The sequence below is a fragment of the Leopardus geoffroyi genome, chromosome C1 (assembly GCF_018350155.1).
Source record: "Leopardus geoffroyi isolate Oge1 chromosome C1, O.geoffroyi_Oge1_pat1.0, whole genome shotgun sequence".
NCBI lineage: Eukaryota > Metazoa > Chordata > Mammalia > Carnivora > Felidae > Leopardus > Leopardus geoffroyi.
In genome coordinates this window covers 32,061,617-32,082,535 of record NC_059328.1, presented here as the reverse complement: position 1 = coordinate 32,082,535, position 20,919 = coordinate 32,061,617, and the positions used below count along the sequence as shown (strand labels likewise).

The 20,919-nt window shown below is 39.7% G+C and overlaps 1 protein-coding gene across 23 annotated transcripts in view; it reads left to right on the top strand.

Moving 5' to 3' along the window:
- Nucleotides 1-20,919, top strand: part of SCMH1 (Scm polycomb group protein homolog 1) — a 189,090-nt gene that overhangs the window by 22,400 nt on the left and 145,771 nt on the right. For 13 of the 23 annotated variants that reach the window (XM_045476878.1, XM_045476880.1, XM_045476876.1 and 10 more), the window contains 2 exons: nucleotides 12,745-12,830; nucleotides 17,765-17,845. The exons of 2 other annotated variants lie outside the window; for them this stretch is intronic. In XM_045476878.1, coding sequence (XP_045332834.1) covers nucleotides 12,812-12,830; nucleotides 17,765-17,845 — 100 coding nt within the window. In that variant the 5' untranslated portion in view covers nucleotides 12,745-12,811. Of the gene's footprint in view, nucleotides 1-12,744; nucleotides 12,831-17,764; nucleotides 17,846-19,931; nucleotides 20,097-20,919 lie in introns of those variants that run through there. 8 more of the 23 variants (XM_045476885.1, XM_045476859.1, XM_045476868.1 and 5 more) reach the window with 3 other exon arrangements.

Sequence of the window (20,919 nt, the reverse complement as noted above, 5' to 3'; positions counted from 1 at the left end):
ACAGAGCTTAGAGTCTAGTTTGAAAGGACACATATAAAAAATTACCACCGCCAAAATAGATTCTTACTTGAATCAGTTATGGCACATGTTGATTTTAAATTGGCTCATTTAAAGTCACGTTGTATTTTAATTACTTATAAGGCTTAATTAGTTCATATAAAAACATTTGGGGGGAAATTAACTATTGTTATTTCATGAGTTAAGGAGTTGGAAGCAGTCCCTCCAAACACATGTACACACCCCCTTGCGACATCCCCCAACTGCTGCCTGTCCACAACCCGGTGGTGCCTTCCACTCTGTGAGGTCAGTGAGGAGTGACTGAGTCGGGCAAGGAGTCCTCCAGCTGAGGACTGTGTCGTTGCCTTGCATGAACAAATGAGCCTCAATCCCCAGATACCTAGCAAATGCCCCAACGCTTCCCTCGTGGACATGCCTTTCTTTACACATCAGCTCAAAATTAGTATTTCTCAAGTGAAATAATGAAAAGCCTGATTTTGCATATGAGAAAAAAGCTTAAGAGTGTTGATTGATATATGATGTATGAAGGAATAATATATGAAAGTCAAATAGCTAAAAGATAAAATGACTTTTTTCTTATATAGCATATTTTCTGTTTTCTGTCACTGGTCACTGTCGGGTATACCAGGCCACCATAGGATTCGGTTATGGTGTTCTGTTTTAACCCAACTGTTCTGACACCACGTGGTATAATCCAATTCAGTTCTGTCGCTAACCACCCGGAGTTAGTGTCAGATCGCGTAGACTTAAGGGAACATGGTTCCCGACAAGACTGCCCCCGCTTCAGATCCAACCTCAGGTGAGGGTCCTCAGGCCACCAACACTTCTAACCAACAGGCTGCAAATCTGATGGTTCCTGTGACCTCCCTCTCAGGTTCAGTAGTTCACTAGAGCAACTCAGAACTCAGGAAAGGGCCATACTTATGATTATAGGCCTATTATAAAAGATACAAATCAGGTATAGCCAAACGAAGAGACCTGTAGGGTGAGGTCTGGAAGAATCCCAAACAGAGCTTCCATGCCCTCTCTCCAGGGAATCAGGGCATCCTCCTGGCACATTGATGTGTTTACCAGTTAGCAAGTTCTGCTGAGCATCAGTGTTCACAGTGTTGATTGGGGCATTTTTACATAGACCCCGAAGGTGGGCTGGCCCACAGCCCCAGTCCTCTAATCCAGTGATTGATCTTTCTGGCACCCAGCCCCCATCCTGAGTCATCTCATTAGCACACACTCATGTGTGATCCAAGGGGCTTATGAATAACAAAGATATCCCTGTCACTTGGAAAATTCCAGGGGTTTTAGAAGTTCTGTGCCAATACTCTGGTTTCTCTTCAGATCGCATAAATCTTTCGCCTTTTACTAGAAGTTCTATGCCAAGAACTTAGGACAAAGATCAAATTATTACACAGCATATGGTACTTGAGAGAAAGTTTAGTATAATGGTTAAGAGTAGTGTATAGAAAGTTATTTTATTTCTTTTCCTCATGAGGTACAAGACACTTAACACAGTACCTTGTATATAGTAAGTCTTGAATATAAGTTAGTACTAAGTATCTTCAGTTTCTTAGGACTGCTGTAACAAAATACCACAAAAGGGTGATTTATAACAATGGAAATTTATTGTCTCACAGTCTGGAGGGTAGAACTCTAAAATCAAGGTGTCAGCTGGGCCATGCTCCCTCTGAGACTGAATACAGTCTCTTCCTAGCTTGCGGTGGCTGTCGATCCTTGACATTCCTTGACTTGCAGCTCCATCACCCCAATCTCTGCCTGTCATCATGTGGTGTTCTCCCTGCGTGTGTCTGTCTCCACATGTTGTTTTCCTCTTCTTATAGGGACACCAGTCCTATTGGATGAGGGCTTACCCTGTGACCTCATTTAGCTTAACTATATCTACAATTTCCAAATATTGTCATATTCAGAGGTACCAAGAGTACATAATTTGGTGAATCCAACCCATAACATGAACGGTGAATTTAACACATAACAGTCCACCCTCTGGCCCCTCAAAGTTCATGACCTTCCATTGTGCAGGATGCATTCGCTCCACCCCAATATCCTTCCAAAGTTTTAACCCATTTCAGCAATAACTCTTAAGTCCAGAATCTCATATAAATACAGTCAACTCAAAGTCCCAAATCACATTTTCTAAATCAGGTACATGCGAGACCCTGGTATGGTCCATCCTGATACGAAATTCTCCATCTGTGTACCTGTGAAACATAGAAAACAAGTTACCTGCTTCCAAGATACAAGGTAGGACAACTGTAGGAAAGATACTTCCATTACAAAGGGGAGCAAATAGAGGGAATAAAAGGGTCACTGGTCTAATTCACAATCAGGGCAGATTCCATTAGATTTCGAGGCCTGACAATAGTCCTCCGTGACCAGGTGCTCTGTCCTCTGGCCTAATAGGGCAGCCCCACCCTTTCACACCTCGAGGGTTCCATTGGCCCAGGCTTCTGCATCTGTGGCTTTGCCCTTGGTGTCATTCATTTTGTTCAGTCTTTGTTCCCTTCCATCCAGACTGGTATATTCTGCTGGTATAAATTCTCAAAAACCTTGTCAGGCTTTCATGCAGTTCATGAGGATTCAAACCATCTGATAAGAGAGTCCAAATCTTTCCTGGATAACCATATCTCTGTTCCTAGCTATGGAATAGCTAGATGGTTGATTGTATCTATGAGTCACAGGCAAAGGATTGTCCAGCCACACCACACCCTTGGCCCTATTTCCAGAGCATGTAGTCTGGTTAGGCAGAGAATTTTCCAAATCATCAAGTGCTGGTTCCTTCTTGCTTAACAGTTCATTCCTCAGTTTATCTTTGCTCATATTTTACTATAAGCACCAAGGAGAAACTAGGCCACACTTCAACACTTCGCAAATTTTCTCAGCTAAATATCCAGGTTTATCACTTACAAGAGTTTACCCAATGACTAAACGCAATTCAGACAAGTTTTCTGCCACTTTGTAACAAGAATTGCTTTTCCTCCAATGTCCAATCACATGTTCATCATTTCTAGCACCTCACCAGAAGTATCTTTAATGTTCATATTTCTACTAAACATCTCCAAGGCAAACTAGGTTGTTGTTTTTTTTTCTATTAAGCCTCTATCCATTACCCAATTCCAAAGCCACTTTCTCATTTCTAACTATTTGTTAGAACAGGACCCCCCTCCTGTCAGGACCCAAATCTATTAGTTTTCTGAGGCTACCAGAAGCTGAAAGAGGCAAGGAGGCATCTTTACCTGCAGGCTTCAGAGAGAGCATTGACTCTGCCAACACCCAACACCCTGATTTCAGACATCTAGCCTCTAGAACTGTGAGAGAATAGATTTCTTTTGCTTATTACATCCAGTTGGTGTACTTTGTTATGGTAGCCCGAAGATGTCCAATCGGGGTTCCGTGGAAAGACTAGACTCACCAGTGAAAGATGGTGTGTGTGTAGTATCTGCCCGTATCCGCGGGGTTTCTTGCTACTTCCGTTTATCTTTTCTTTTTTCAATTGTTTTTAACGTTTATTTATTTTTGAGAGAGGGAGAGAGACAGAGACAGCGTGAGTTGGGGAGCGGCAGAGAGAGAGGGAGAGAGAGAGAGAGTCCCAAGCAGGCTCTGCACCGTCAGGGCAGAGCCCCACATGGGGCCTGAACTCACGCACAGTTGAGATCATGACCTGAGCTGAAAGCAAGAGGCAGATGCTTACCTGACTGAGCCACCCAGGCTCTTTATCTTTTTGAAACCATATTTATGTCTAGTTGCACTTAAAGTTTACTCTTCTATGTTAACAGCTTATGATTTGCCTTTGTTTTATCTCAGGAGAGCAACTTGAAACCATTGGTAGGAATGCTGTGGTACCAAAAAGCCTTCAAACTTTTGGAGGGGTGGTGGCTTTAGTTTTCAGAACCTTCCTTCTGCCAGAATGCCTAATACTGGTTCTTGGTTTCTTTCTCATGCACACTGCCTCTGTCAGGGTGAAGCACGAGGAACCCCAGTGGTACTTCAATTAGCCCTTAGAGAGGTAATTGACCCATAAATGATGAATTACATGAGTCCTTTACCATCACTTCTAATGGATATCTATGATTTTCAGTTTTGAGTTATTTTTCGAGAACACATTCTTTTCTCATCCTAATGAGGACCTACACTTTTTTGGATTCCCCTTAGTGCCAACCACAGTGTTTGTAGGTCTCTTAGAAGATACTCTGTAAATATTGTTTTGCATTGAAGAAGGCTTATCCATGGCCCTGCTAGTGAGAGACTAGCTCTAGTGATAAATAAGAGATGTTAGCTGCCAGGACTGTCATTTCAATTTGTCTTGCTTGTGTTGAGCTCATTAATAAATTGCCACAGTGATAATATGAAAGTAATGAACCTTCTGGAGGCCCAGCTGGGGCACAGAGTACTAGCAGGGACCTTCAGGGCAGTTGCCATTGTTATGCACAATTCTGTTATACAGAGTTTAAGGCTTATTTTTTCCCCCTTTATTTATATTTTGCAAAATCCAAATCCTGTGTTAACATTTGTGTCCTTCCTAAATGAGTTTATTTGAACTCAGCTCAACAAACATGTATGTATCTGATGCCTGCTACTGTCAGGCACTGTATTAGACCCTAGGGATGTAAAGGTGACTAAGACATCCCTTAGGGATTCTCCATCAAATAGGCAGGAAAGGTATGTACAAATAATTGTACAAATAACTGTAATACAGCATTTAAACGCTGCAAATACGAGCCAGATATAAACATAGAAGAAAAAGGAAAATGATCATCTAGGGAAAAGAGCTAAGAGTACTGAGGAAGAAGAGAGTCATTGATTGCTGAGTTAAATTTTGAAGGATGGGTTGTTAAGTTGACAAGTTGTGTGTATAATGGGAAAAGGGACTTGCAGATGAGTTGAGGGACTGCAGGTCATTTAGAATAACTTAAGGGAAGAAGGTAAAGGGAAGGAGAAGATGGTTAGATGAAGCTAGAGAAGTAGTCAGAGGCCAAATCTTGAAGAATTTAGGATTTGAAAGGCTATGTATGCAATGCCAAGGACTTTGGTGCTTTTCATTCTACAGGCTACATGGCTCCATTGAAGGATTTCAAGCAGAGAAGCAACATGATGAAATTCTTATAAAAAACTTTTTTTTTAAGGTTTATTCATTTCTCAGAGACAGAGAGACAGAGTGTGAGTGGGGGAGGGGCAGAGAGAGAGAGAGGGAGACACAGAATCTGAAACAGGCTTCAGGCTCTGAGCTGTCAGCACAGATCCTGATGTGGGGCTTGAACTCATGGACTGCGAGATCATGACCTGAGCCAAAGTCGGATGCTTAACCGACTGAGCCACCTAGGTGCCCCGATGGAATTCTTATTTTAAAGGGATTACGCCAGTTGCCACGCACATGACAGAGTGGAGGTAGAGAGAGACCAGTTAGAAAGCTATTGACTAGTTTTGTGCAAGCAAGCAACAACATAGTATACTGCAAAGAGCATGACCTAGGTTGTTTCAAATCCCTGTTCAGTCACCTGCTAACTCTCTAACTCTGAAATTTCCTCATCTGTGAAGTGGGAGTAATAATAATCTCTCACTGTGTATTATGGAAAGTCATATGAAATAACACGTATACATAGAATTGCCCCAAAGAGCGGAGTATAAATGTTAGCTGTTATATATCAACTTCTGGTTTTGTTGAGTTTTAGGTAACTTATAACCAAGTTTAGAATTTTCAAGAAGCACTTCGGTTTTGTTTCTATCATGGTCCTAATAAAGAAATCAAGAGGTTTACAAACCTTTGTTACTTACATTAGGATCCATCTTTCAGCATTTCTCAGCACTTAAAAAATAACATAACTAAAGCTTTTTCCTTTGGACATCCTGCCAGACTCCGAGTTCGAGAATCAGGTTTAATGTCTTTTTTGAGTCATTGGTGCAGTAAGAAAAGACTGGAACCCTAGTTCAAAAAAGGAGCTTTTTAGCTAAAACATAGGATCAGAGTTTACTCTGCCTCTGTTTCTTCAAGTGTTTAATAAGAATAATGTGGGGGCGCCTGGGTGGCGCAGTCGGTTAAGCGTCCGACTTCAGCCAGGTCACGATCTCGCGGTCCGTGAGTTCGAGCCCCGCGTCAGGCTCTGGGCTGATGGCTCAGAGCCTGGAGCCTGCTTCCTATTCTGTGTTTCCCTCTCTCTCTGCCCCTCCCCCATTCATGCTCTGTCTCTCTCTGTCCCAAAAATAAATAAACGTTGAAAAAAAAAATTAAAAAAAAAAAAAAAAAAAAGAATAATGTGAACAGGTGTCCTAGTCACCTTGCATATCTTTTGTGAAGATCACATTGTTTCCTTAAGTAAACATTCACTAAACTACCATTCAAAGTATTATTATAAAAAATGTAGAAATGAATCAGATATGGATCCTAATTTCAAGGGAATTACAGCATTAAAAGAACTCTAAAAGATGTACACAAATAATGTAATACAAATAAGATAGTGTGTCGGTCAGTTAGCATTGAAAGTTATAAAGAACTTTGGGGGTGCCTGGGTGGCTCATTTGATTAAGTGTTTGACTCTTGATTTTAGCTCAAGTCATGATCTCAGGGTTGTGAGATCAAGCCCCACATTGGGCTTCTCACTGGGTGTGGAACCTGCTTAAGATTCTCTCTCTCTCCCTTTCCCTCTACCCCTTCCCTGCGCTCCTGTGCACACACTCTCTCTCTCTTTAAAAAAAAAAAAAAAAATTATAAAGGACTTTGAAACTGGAAGTCCATTATATTTTGTATAATGTCTTGTAAAAACATTGTTTTAAAAAGTATATTTCACATGTTCTCATTATTTTTAAAGTGCTTCACTTTCTTGGATATCTGTGGAAAATAAATAATAAAGATGGATTAAGATTTTAGGTAGATTTTTTTTTTTAATGTTTACTTTTGAGAGAGAGAGAGAGAGAGTGTGTGTGAGTGGGGGAGGGACAGAGAAAGAAGACACAGAATCTGAAGCAGGTTCCAGGCTCTGAGCTGTCAGCACAGAGCCCGATGTGGGGCTCGAACCCACCAACCACGAGATCATGACCTGAGCTGAAGTCGGACGCTCAACCGACTGAGCCACCCAGGCGCCCCAAGATTTTAGGTAGATTTTTAAGTGTATATGAATATTTTGATCCCAGGCTTAATATTCACTGATATCCAAGTTGACTTTGTTAAAGTACTCTTTGAGCCTCGTGTGTGTGTGTGTGTGTGTGTGTGTGTGTGTGTGTGTGTGTGTGTACGTGCGCACGCGCGTGGCATAGTGTAGGGTATGTAATGAAGATAATGCCACATACCCCTCAGGTTTGTTGTGACGAATGGTCATTCTATGTAGAAGTACTAAAAAACAATGTTCATTCTTTCTATGACACCACCTACCTTTTCACTATTGCCTCATGTTAAGCTTTGAGACAGCAGCTTCTTTGAGATATTTTCAAGTTTATTTTTACTTACAAAAAATGTTAAGCATACAACAAAGTTGAAAAGGCTTTGCGGTAAAAACCCTTATGTCCGCCACCTAAATTTTACCATTACTTGTAAATGTGACTTTCCTATTTATCTGTCCCTCTACCCACCCAGCTATATTGAAATTTTTCGGATAATTCTTTAGGAGTTTTCTGAATCAGGTTTTTTAAAACGAATTTGGAAACCAGGAGTGCAAATACATTTCAAATATTTGTAATTAAATTACAGTTTTCTTATTTACAGTTCTTTGTACCCATGAAAAATTTTTTACTGAGTTATTCATTATTTGAATCTGTTTTTGCTCCTTCCGTTTGTACTATTTGTGCTCCTACATTATTGTTCCCAACCTTAAATCATCCCAATGCATTTTCCTGAGAATGCCTTCAGTTAGTCTTTTTTCAGTGTCACATTTAGAGTAGGCATTTATAGTCATCCTTATTGTCTCTTTCTCTTTTGAAAGTATCTTTAAAATTAAATCAGAAACGATAGTGTACATTCTGTGCTTGTTAGCGAACACTGCAGCCAGAAGCTTTGTTTGCCCGGAGCAGGGGCGCCCGCAGCGATCCTCAGAGCCCAGGTGTGTCAGCACTTCCATCAACACCCATGTTTTGTTTCTGAGTGCCGGTTTTTCCCCAGGACAGTGGCCTACTTAGTATGCCCTGCCGGTAAATTTAGTATGCCCTCCCCGTTACCTTTGTTTGGCTACAGTGTCTCAGCGTTGATTGATTTTCTCCATTACATAGCCACGTTTAGATTATGTGTTACAGAAATTCTGCAACGATTCTGCAGCCCTTCCCTATTTTCCAGGGCTGTGCCAAGTGTCAGGTGGATTTCCTTAATGAGCTGTGCGGACTGTATTCAGAAAAGTCTTTGAGAAGCTAAGTTATAGTCATAATTATGTGTCTCAACACCCTTCACCCTCTCATTACCTGTTGGTAATGATCCTGTCAGATTTGAGACTGACTTATATATACTAAAGGACCCAGCTTGTTCTGTTTCATTTTGAGAAATTGGCCTTAAACTGTTTCCCTCATAAATCACCTATAAGTTCTACTTACAAACCATCCAAATGTTTTTTTTAATTCAGAAAGCAGTCACTGTGTTCCGGTTATGTAATTTTAAAATTTTATATTTTTGTTTTTTCTTAATGATTAGCACTCATTCATTTCATTCAAAAATACTTAACTGAGTGCCTCCTCTATACCAGGTGCTATTCCAAGTGCTGGGATGTAGTGCTGAATGGATAACACAGATAAAGCCCCAGTGGAGCAGACAAATAAATAGACAAAGAAATATTAAATGGTGCTGACTGCTGCGGAGAACTAAGAGTGGTATGATAGAGGGAGTCTGGGTGACTACTTTATTTGTTTTTTAAATGTTTATTTATTTTTGAGAGCCAGAGAGAGAGACAGAGTGTGAACAGGGAGAGGCAGAGAGAGAGGGAGAATTGAAGCAGGCTCCAAGCTTTCAACACAGACCCTGACTCAGGGCTAGAACCCATGAACAGCAAGATCCTGACCTGAGCTGAAGTTGGATGATTAACCGACTGAGCCACCCAGATGCCTGTACTATCTCTCTCTCTCTCTCTCCCTCTCTGTCTCTCTCTCTGTCTCTCTCTCTCTCTCTGATAGAGAGAGAGAGAGAGAGACAGAGAGAGAGAATGTGTGTGTGTACAGAGGATCTGAAGCGGGCTCCATGCTAACAGTAGAGATCCCAATGCGGGGCTTGAACTCATGAACCGCGAGATCATGGCTTGAGCCAAAGTCGGACACTTAACTGACTGAGCCACCCAGACGTCCCTGGGTGACTACTTTAGATAAAGTGGTCAGGGAAGAGATGACATTTAGGCGGAGACCTGAGTGGTAAGAAGCCAGCCATGTGAATACGGGGTAGAGCATTCCAGGTAGTGCAGAGGCCCTCAGATAGTGAGGAGTTTGGCCTGAATCTGGAGCAGAGGAGGATGGTGTGGCTGGAGCAGTGGTAAGGATGAGCGCTATAAGAGAGGAGGGCTAGAAGGGGAGGGGTCAGATCATGTAGGATGATGATGTGGGTCAGGGTAAAGGACTTGGATTTAAGTGCTAGGAGGAACATTTGGGAGGTTTTAAGCAGAGGAGTGACATGATCTAACCTACATTAGCAAATAACCAGGATAGGGCCATATGATGGAGAAAATCAGCCAGTGCTGAGAGCCTCTAACCCGAGACAGAAGATTGCACTTATGCCTGGGGCATACTAAATAGTCTAGTTTTCCTGGAAAACCCTGAGCCTTAGAGACAAGAAATCGGCTAAGTTACCTTGCTTTGAATCCCAGCTCCACCATTTACTAACTGTGTAATTTTGGGCAAATTGTGAGACATCTGTCTGGATTTTCTCATCAATAAAATGAAGATAATAATACCCACCTTATTGGGTTGTGAGAATTGAACAACTTATTGCAAGTAAAGTGCTTAGAACATATTAAGTACTTAATATTTAAGTTAATAATGTACGCCTTCTAAACATGGGTGGTCTAATACGATAGCCACATGGTTAGTGGGACTGAAGTACTGAATTGTAAATTTTATTTAACTTCAATTATGTGTAAATTTAAAAACTGATTCTCAATACAGTTATTGGGAAATTTTATTTTATTTTATTTACTTTTTTTTTTTTCAATGTTTATTTATTTTTGGGACAGAGAGAGACAGAGCATGAACGGGGGAGGGGCAGAGAGAGAGGGAGACACAGAATCGGAAACAGGCTCCAGGCTCTGAGCTATCAGCACAGAGCCCGACGCGGGGCTCGAACTCACGGACCGCGAGATCGTGACCTGGCTAAAGTCGGACGCTTAACCGACTGCGCCACCCAGGCGCCCCAGTTATTGGGAAATTTTAAAGTCTGTTTTGAATATCTTGGGTATGTGAATCTTCTATTTCAACTTTAAATTTTATGAAATTTAAATTCAAATCAAATAATTCTGATGAAAATTTAGCATCTGAATTGAGATAACCTATAATTGTAAATACACACTAGATTTTGAAGACTTAATAGAAGAATATAAAGCATTTTAATTGATTTTTATAATGATTACTGGCTGAAAAAAATTTATGATAATTACTGGCTGAAATGATAATATTTCAGTATACTGGGTTAAATAAAATTCATTATTAAAATTATTTCCATCTTTTTTTTTCTGTTTTTACTTTTTAAAATGTGACTACTAGAAGCTTAAAATGACATAAATATCTTGAATTATATTTCTTTTGGGTGGCCCTGCTCAAGACCCTGGGTCAAGGGCAGGGCAGTGGAAGAAGCCCTTAGACTGAGGGAGGTGTTTTTCCCAATTACACAAATATCCTTGGAGATTCCAAACACCTTCAGTGAAGCCTCTCTTCCCATCAAATAAGTGCTGCCTTCTACTCTCTTGCCCAAAATCAGTGCCTTTACTGAGCCTGCTGTCACTGATAAGAGGGTTTTGTACTCTTCAGGTATGTCAAGGTGGGAAAAAAAAAGTTACAAGTCACCGCTCTGTGTTAGAGTATTGCCCAGGTTTTATGCCCGTCAGTGATCTTGATAAAATAAATCTCTGGGGCTCTCTGAACTAGTACCACCATATAAGACTGTTCTCTGAAATAAAATCTGCCACTAGTCTTGGCCCAGTGAACCCCAGGGACTCAAAATAAAGAAAAATTAGATTTTAATTAAGGAATGAATTGCTGGGTCAAAAGCTGAGGAAGTTGAGAAAGGCATCTTGTGTCCTAAAAGCTAAATTTCTAAGATTAAAAAAAAAAAAAAAACGCTCAAAAAGCTAAGCTATCACTAACTTTTATCTCTGAAGTGAAACTGGACATGCATATGTTTCTTCTCATGCCTCTTGGTTCCTGCTGGCTCTGTGGTTCTATGGAAAGGTCTTCTGACTTGTTAGAGTAAAGAAAGTTCCTAGTAAAAACAGAATGACTCTTAGTTAGCAAATGGCACCACTCTTCTGCCTTTGCTGTGTGGAATGTTTGTATATATATTCTTTATCATCCCCAAATGTTTTTTTAATGTTTACTTATTTATTTTGAGAGAGAGAGTGAGACAGTATGTGCACATGTGAGCACAGGCAGGGGAGGAGCAGAGAGAGGGGAAGAGAGAGAGTCCCAAGCAGGCTCCTTGCTGTCTCTTTGCTGTCAGCACAGAGCACAACACAGGGCTCCATCCCACGAACCACGAGATCTTGACTTGAGCTGAAATCAAGAGTCTAACGCTTAACAGACTGAGCCACCCAGGTGCCCCATCCCCAAATATTTTTTTTTTTAATTTATCATACGCCTTAGCTTAATACTATATCTCAAAGATTATTGCATGTCCTTTCAGTCAAGTTTGCTTTCTCGGGGAAGAGAGCCCTTTCCTGAGATTGCTGTACTGTTTGACTCATATAAGACACATTCCATTGGAAGCCCCTTTGTAGTCTCTGGCCTTACTGATGCAGGGAAGAAAGAGGTAGTCTCAAAGATTCCCAGCCAGAAATGGGTGTTGGGACAGTTGCCTGAGGAGCTCACAGGAAGACAACTGATATCACTTGACAAATTTCCCATATTTCAGTAACATTAGGATTTTCTATGAAGCCATAAAATCAGATGCTTGTAGAGGTGGTTGATGGGGAAACAAGCATGTAGCTTGTTTATGGTAAATATGGGACCTGCCTGGGAATGCAGTGTAGAGTTGTAACCCCCTGGTTTTCTGGTGAAGAATTTGAAGCCCAGTGGAAGTGACTCCTTGGTGACATGGAATGAACCAGGCCAAGTTTGAGTCTAAGTTGCAGCTTTCTTCTTACAGAGGAGCCATAATTGCCCCAGGCTTGTAATTCTGTAAGATTCATACAAGACCCTGGACAATACCAGGGAGTCATAACTCATTTCTTTTAGGCTAAGAACCTGAGACTTTGGGGGTGGTTATAGAATGGTTTATAGATACCACTCTGTCAGTGAGCCCAAATTATGTGACCTAAGCAGGTGAAGATTTAATCGACTCTCAGGGCTCTATGTCTGAGGAAGATAGTTTTCTATACAGGACTCTAAATTATTAGACTCTAATTTTATTAACTTAATTCTAAGTTGATCTTGAGATCTCTGGTACCTGGTAACAGACATTTTTCAAAGATCAGCTTGGGTCGTGTGAACAGTTAAAAAGTGGTAAATGGGTTAATAGTCTCTTACCGGTCCCCAAAGCCATACGAATCTGACCTCAGATTTTAATTTTCCCACCATGAAAAGCTTTTATTAAGTGTTTCCTGTCTGCAGATGGTGATGTGCATTCAAATCTTCACTCCTGGAAACCTTGGGGAAATAAGTCATTCTTAGAAGCTTAATGTTCTGCATAGCTACAGGTTTGTTCAATTACACATTAAATCTTTATTTTTAAAAATCATTTTAGTTGGAAATTATTCTAAAATGAATTGTACCCTTTCTTTTTAATTTAGTTTATTGAGCTGAATTTAACCTTTTCTTAATGACTCAGATCTGCGCGCGTGTGTGTGTGTGTGTGTGTGTGTGTGTGTGTGTGTGAAAAATACAGAGTTCCATGGGCTTTTTAGTATATTCATAACATTGTTTTTCCCACAAGGCCATTTTTAGTGCATAATTTTTACAAAGTGCAAGGTTTTAGGAATGCATATTGTATAAAAATGCCTAGAGTTAAGTTTGTGGATCACAATCATAAAAACTTTAAAAGTCACTGCACTTAGGTAGGTCCTTCCTTGTGCTACCCTTACACCTGTGTAGTACTTGACTGTTTGCCAAGCCTCAATACGTATATACGGCCTATGATAAGTAAACCAGGGAAGGGACTGACTTTTTGTTGGTTTTAAATACAACAAGCAAGCGTAATGGAACCAAAAAGAGCATGGACTTTCATATTAGACAGTCTTTAATTTTAGCCTTTCCATTTAGTAGCTGTGTGACCTTGGATGTCTTACTTAATCTCGGTTAACTTCAGAGCCTCAGTTTTGTTTGTTTGGTTTTTGTTTTCATGTTGTTTTTTTGTTTTGTTTTGTTTTTGAGCTAAATGGGAAATACCAGAATTGTTGGGTTATTTAAATCAAGTAATGAAGGTAAAAGTGCCTGCTTGGGGCAGCATGGATGAACTTCTCAAAACAAAGTGTTGAGTGGAAGGAAGCAGACATGAAAGGGGGCATGGGATATAGTAGTATTCGTATGAAGTTCAAAGCAGGCCAAACTAATCTACAATGACAGAAGTCAAGACAGTTTCCTCTTGGGTGGAGTGGTGACTTGGGAGAGGACACAAAGGACTGCCTCTTTGGGTGCCAGTAACAAGGTCTTTCTTGATTGGGAGACACACTGTAGAAGCTCACTGAGCTTCATACTTAGGATTTATGTACTTTTCAGTATCCATATTATACTTCAATAAAAAGTCATTTTTGAAGTGCTTAGCACAGAGCCCAGCACATAGTTGATTCCCTTCTCCTATTATAGTTCCCTAAGTTAACAATGTGAATGTCTATTTAACAAAATGATCCCAGCCTCTTTTCCTTGTAACCTTTCAGTTTCTTTGTTCTGCCTTGGTTCTCTGTCTCCTGATTCCAGTCTTATCCCTAGACATGATTAATAAATAAATACGATGGTAATCCCATTGGGTGCAGCTGAAGGAGTTTAGGTCAGTCAGATAAGATGAAATTGAACATCTGACTGTGGTGATTTAGGAGGAAATCAGGAATATGAATTTTTTTTAATGTTTATTTATTTATTTTGAGGGAAAGAGAGACAGACCAAGCAGGGGAGCGACAGAGAGAAAGGAAGAGAGAGAATCCCAAGCAGGCTCCCCCAAAGCGGGGCTCGATCTCATGAACTGTGAGATCATGACCTGAGTGGTAATTAAGAGTTGGATGCTTAACTGACTGAGCCACCCAGGCACCTCAGGAATATGAATTTTGATATGTTATTCTCTGATCATTACTTGATGTTTTGCTTTTTAAGTGGAGACTAAACAGGCTTTTTTTCTGATTGGTATAATATAATTTTGCCTGACATCAGATCAACTTCATTATTGGGTTTTTTCATAGCGGAACATTGTACAATTATTCTTTTACTTCTGGCACTTTTAATACAAGCCAATTACAGTATAGCAGGCTTTGAAATAGTCATTATCGCACCCTGTACACCTTGCATATTTTGCTTGGGTACTTATCACTGAAAGAGAACCATACTTACTGTTTTTACCTTACTGTTTTGTACTACAAGTATAGAAATAGGACTTATATATTTGGAAATTTATGCAAGATCCTGTTACAGAAAACTTAGAATTGTTGAACATTCAATTTAAAAAATGCCAAGTTATTTTTTCTAACATAGGCAATGTGTGGGATATAAAATATCTCTGCCCTTAGGGAGGGTAGTAGATTCCTGTAGGAGAGTTTTCTGAGATGGACAGAAAATGAATTTGTCTACATTTGCTTTTGGTCTTTTGGATGTCATTGGTTTTGGAGAAAAGGCTTCTGACAGAGATACTAGCAAGACCCTCTAATCCAGAGAGCTGTGGCGATGTTTGTACGGATGCCGATGGAGCTAGAGGCAGGAACCTGATGGACAAAAAGTGAGGGAGGTGGAGAAGGATCCCCTAGTTATCAGATACTTACTTATATCCATTCATTAAAATAGATAATGCCATTCAACCCTCAGAAACCCCTTGGCATAGACACTATAATTTCCACATTAGAGGTGCAGAAATTGTGGCTCAGAGACATGTAGCAACTTGTCCCAAGTTTGCGAAGCTGGTGACAAAATTGTTATTCAAACCCAAAGCTCATCTGTACCACATGCTGTATATAGATAGTAAGGTTATCCAAAGAGAGGATGTGTTTATCAGAAGATAGCTTGGAAACCTGCAAAATGGGAGGTCATAAAGAAAGTTGATGGCTGGTTGCATCTAAGATTACCCAGGAAAAGGAATGCTATGAGTTAATTTCTTAATTTCTTTTAAGTCTCTGTGAAGCTTTTTGTGTTCCTCTTGTGAGATGGTTGAATGGGACTGTCAAACCTTGATGCAGATCCACCTGTTACCTGTTTCTTTTTTCTTCTTTCTTCCTCCCCCCCCCCCCCCCGTCTTTGTGGTAAAATATATGTAACGTAAAATTTACCGTTGTAACCATTTTAAGGCACTAAGTATATTTACAATGTTGTGTAGCCTTCACTACTATCTGTCTCCAGAACTTCTTGATCATCCCAGGCAGAAACTCTGTACCCATTAAATTGTAACTCTCCATTCCCTCCTCTGCCCTGCCCCTGGTTCTTCTGTTCTGTGTTGCATCTCTGTGAATTTGCCTAGTTAACAAGTATAAGTGGAATCATACAATATTTGTGCTTTTGCAGTTTGGCTTATTTCACTTAGAATAATGTTTTCAGGATGTGTCTATGTTGTAGCAAGTGTCAGATTTTATTCCTTTTTATGGCTGAGTAATACTCCATTGTGTATTTATTTGTATATTGTGTATTTATTTTTTTTTTTTTCAAATTTTTTTTTTTCAACGTTTATTCATTTTTGGGACAGAGAGAGACAGAGCATGAACGGGGGAGGGGCAGAGAGAGAGGGAGACACAGAATCGGAAACAGGCTCCAGGCTCTGAGCCATCAGCCCAGAGCCCGACGCGGGGCTCGAACTCACGGACTGCGAGATCGTGACCTGGCTGAAGTCGGACGCCCAACCGACTGCGCCACCCAGGCGCCCCTGTATATTGTGTATTTAAATGTATACATTTATTTATCCATTTATTTACTGATGGATACTTGGATTGTTCCTATCCTTTGGCTATCATGAATGATATTTCTCTGAACATTAGTGTGCAAGTATTTGTTTTAGTCCCTGCTTTCAGTTCTTTTGGACAATACCCAGGAGTGGGGTTGCTGGATCATATGGTAATTTTATGTTTATCCTTTTGAGATTTTTCACAGCATCTACATCACTTTTCATTCCTAGGAGCAGTTCACAAGGGTTCTAATTTCCCCATATCTTGGCAACACTTGTTATTTTTCTTTTCTTTTTTTCCTTTATGATAACCACCTGAATGGGTGTGAAGTGGTATCTCATTGTGTTGTTGATTCGCATTATTATTGATTAATGATGCCGAGTATCTTTTCAAGTGCTTATTGGCGGTCTGTAGAGCTAAATGGAGAAATGTGTATTCAAGTCCCTTGCCTGTTTTTTAATTGGGTTGTTTGAGGGCTTTTTGTTGTGGAATTATAGGAGTTCTTTATATACTCTAGATGTTAATCCCTTATTGGATATATAATTTGCCAGTATTTTCTCCCATTCTGTAGGTTGTCTCTCACTCTCACGACAGTATCTTCTGATGCGCAAATGTTTTTCATTTTGATGAAATCGAATTTGTCTGTTTTTCTTTCATTGCCTGTGGTTTATGTATTATATCCAAAAATCATTGTGAAACCCAGTGTCATGATGATTTTCCCTTCTGTTCTAAGAGTTTTTTAATCTTAGCTCTTGTGTTTAGGTCTTTGATGCATTTTGAGTTTATTTTATTTTATTTTATTTTTTTTATACACTATAAGGTATCCAGTTTTCCCAGCATCATTTGTCGAAAAGAATATCCTTTCCCCATTAAATGGTTTTGGCACTTTTCTCAAAAAATCATTTGACCATGTATATCAGAGTTTGTTTCTCGGCCCTTTATTCTATTCCATTGATCTATATGTCTGTCCTTACGCCAATACCACACTGATTACTCTAGCTTTGTAGTAAGTTTTGAAATAAAGAAATGTGAATCTTCCAACTTTATTCTTCATTTTCAAAACCGTTTCAGCTATTTGGGGTCATTTGAAATTCCATGTGATTTTGAGAGGGATTGCATTTAGTCTGTAAATCACTTTTGGTAGTATTGTCATCTTAACAATGTTAGTCTTTCAATTCATGAAAGAATTCCATTTATTTATTTATTTTTTAATTTCTGTCAGCAGTGTTTTATAGTTTCCAGCCTACAATATTTTACTCCTCGTGACCGTTATATTTCTCACAGTAAATTAATAAGTTAGCATTCTAATTTACCTACTCATCATTGTTTAATGACCTATAGAACTGCCCTCAAGAATCTATTCTGTTTTTAACAGAATCTGTGTTCTGAACCCACAAAACTTAGGGAAGGGTCTTGATAATTGAAAACCTATCCAAATTGCTGTCCTTGGGAAGCCCTGTCTGGTTGTCCAGCCTGTTGGTTTCCTCTGATAAAAATCTAATTTCACTGCATGTCTTCTACAGTAGTTTACATTTCTAATTTCTTCTATCTTTTGCTTCTAGATTTCTCCATCTCACTAAGGAGGAACGGTTTCCTATTTGATATAGCTGATGGTACCATGCAAAAATCAGATCTTCGGAAAGGTCAGAACCTGTATTTATACATAACGGAAATAGTTTCACTCTGTTAGGCTGTATATGAATGTATGTGTCACAAAAAGCAATTAGAGGGAATAAAAGAATCCCACCGTTTCTTGCCAACTTATCCTACGATTTTAATAAGCCTTGTGTGTCATTTATACAACTCTTTATAGTTTGGAAAGTACTCTTCACAGAATTGTCTTAACACAGTCTTTACAGTAATCTTGTGAAGTGGGTACTGTCGCTATTCCTGTTTTATGGAAACAGTGAGGCATTTGAACAAAGGGACTCATTCAAAATCTTTTACTATGTGCTGGAAGAGTCAGTCCTACATCTTTTGCCTTTAAAACTCATTCTTCTCACTACATTACAAGTTCATGATCAGTGTCAGAATTTAGAAGGCATGTAAGTGTGGAAAGTGTATGAACATTGGAAATAATGTATGTAAAAGTCTGTGAAAAAAGTTAGAACCCTTTTATGGATGTAAAATACCATTAATAAGTCAGATCTTGATATTGAATGTCTAACATAATCTTTGAGATGATACCATTGCCTTAGAATGGCAGATGAGGCTCTTTGTTTGCTGTTTGCCTGCTTTTCTGTTCTTATCCCACTTCATCCCTGTAGCCTACCCTACCCTTTTCCATCTGTAACAAGCTGCTGGCTCTTGTCCAAACACACTGTCCATTTCCATGCCTTAGTACCTTTGTACTATATTCCCTTTGCCTAAAATGCCTATTCATCTTCCTTCTGCCAATCCTAGCTCAACTTCATCTCTGTGAAGCTTTCCTCAATTCCCCAAGCAAAGTTAATCATTCCTTTCTGTTTTCCCAGAGCATTTTGTATATCAAATCTCTATTAGAGCGAAAGTCATGTTGTGTTATGATTATGTAATTGAATCGCTATCTATCCTACTAATCTGTGAATTCTTTGTGAGCATAGGCTAGGACTTCTTTGTCTTTGTGTCCTTAACACCCCACATCACTCCCAGGCTTAGATACATTTTCTTTAAAGAGTAGTTCTTCTTAAAGGATCTGTGCATTAGTCTAAGTGGGAGACTGACCACATACAAATACTTACAAGCTTATAAATAAGTATAGTACATGCTTGAAGTAGAACAGAGAGATGATCATAGGCAGAATTATTTAGGGAAGGATTCCTCTATATCAGAGATTGACAAACTGTGGCTCATAGGTCCAATCCTGTCTGCTGCCTATTTTTGTAAATAAAGGTTTTTTGGAACATAAGCCTTTCCATTGTTCATTGTTAATGTGTTATCTATGGCTGCTTTCATGCTACAGTGGCAGAGTTGAGAAGCTGCAACAGAAACTATATGTCCCATAAAACTGAAATTATTTACTCTCTGGCCCTTTACAGAAGAAATTTTCCAAACCCTGCTCTTAGAGATGGGTTTTGAATAGAGGTTTGAAAAGAAAAGGAACATAAATTGGTGAAGCATGAGTGTGTATCATAATTTAATGAAAACAGGCTGTAGTTGGGGCACCTGGGTGGCTCAGTCATTTAAGCAACCGACTCTTGATTTCAGCTCAGGGCGTGATCTCACAGTTTCTGAGATTGAGCACCACCCCACCACATCAGGGCTGTGTGCTGAGAGCATGGAGCCTGCTTGGAATTCTTTCTCTCCCTCTCTTTTTGCTTCTCCCCTGCTCGTGCATGCATGCTCTCTCCTAATCTCTCAAAATAAAGAAATAAACATTAAAAAAAAAAAAAAACAGGCTATAGTAGTGGGTATGCTAAGTGAGAAATTCCTCTTTAATCCAGTTCATCAGGGAGAGCTATGTCGAAGAGATGAAATGTCAAGAATGCTTTGGATTGATTAAGAGGGAACCTAGAAAACCAGTAGAAAGAAATTGCCAAGTAAATGTTCTGCGTCTGTAGTAAGAGGGTTTCATAATTAGTGGCAGGGCAGGAGTTTGCTGATGACACAGAAGAAGGAGGCAACAATGCGAATTAACATTGATGAGTGTCTTCGATGACCAAGTACTGGTCTAAATGCCTTTATGTGTGTCCTGTTTAATTCTTCCAGCACCTATATCAGCTTATTGCTGTAACTGTCTTTATTTTGCAGGTGAGGAAACAAAAGTACAGGGGGCTAAGTTACTTGGCCAATGTTATACAGCTAGTAAGTGTTAGAACCGAATCTGAATCCAGGCAAGATTGCTGCAGAATCTTCAAAACAGAAGAGAGACATCTAGGGATATTTGGTAAAAAATACCCTTGAGCTTGCAATAAGGTAATTAATCTGAATAATTAGGAGGTATGCTAACCCTTCATGGTAAAGAGAAAATAAACAAACCATAGAGGAGTGATGTCAGAAGGCAGAGTGTCCAATCAGAACAATATACTGTGGATTAGGTCGAATGGGAGAGAACAGGAGCAGATAGATACATTATACAGTGAGACATGTCATATAGCTAGTCATTGAATTTCATCTTGATGAGACCATAAAGCAGTTAACTTTCCCTGCACGCTTGAAAGCTGCCCCCAAGTGCCTAAAGGGCAGGCATACTCAATTGAAGTAGAGATTAGCAGTGATTTTCAAGGAGGTAGGTGACATTTCAACAATTACCCGCCCCCCCCCCCCGACACACACCCAGTACATTTTTAGAGTCCATGGAGGTGTCACATCAAACACATGCCATTCTCTCTCTTTCTGTCTTGTTCCCCTAAGGGATTTGTTCCTGTCTAACTCCCTACCACTGCTGTGATAAACATTTACCCCCCGTGGACCACTTCTTTTTAATGTATGTATGTATTAAAGTTATATATATACACTGTGAAAAATTTGGCAACAGAAGTATACCGAATGAAAAGGGAAAGTTTTCCTCCCATTACTCTCTTGCTCTCTTGAGAGACCTCTTTTAAAAGTTCAGCTGTAGATAAAACTCCCATTACTAATGAAAGTATGCTGGGATTCCCTCGTGGTTATTGAGAGAGAAAAAATACCGAGAATCACTTTCCTAAGGCCAAGATCCACAGCCAAGAATGGAAGGAACTTCCTGGGAAGATATGGCATCTTCATCAATGGAGGCATAAGCAGAGTTTTGGTAGGGATG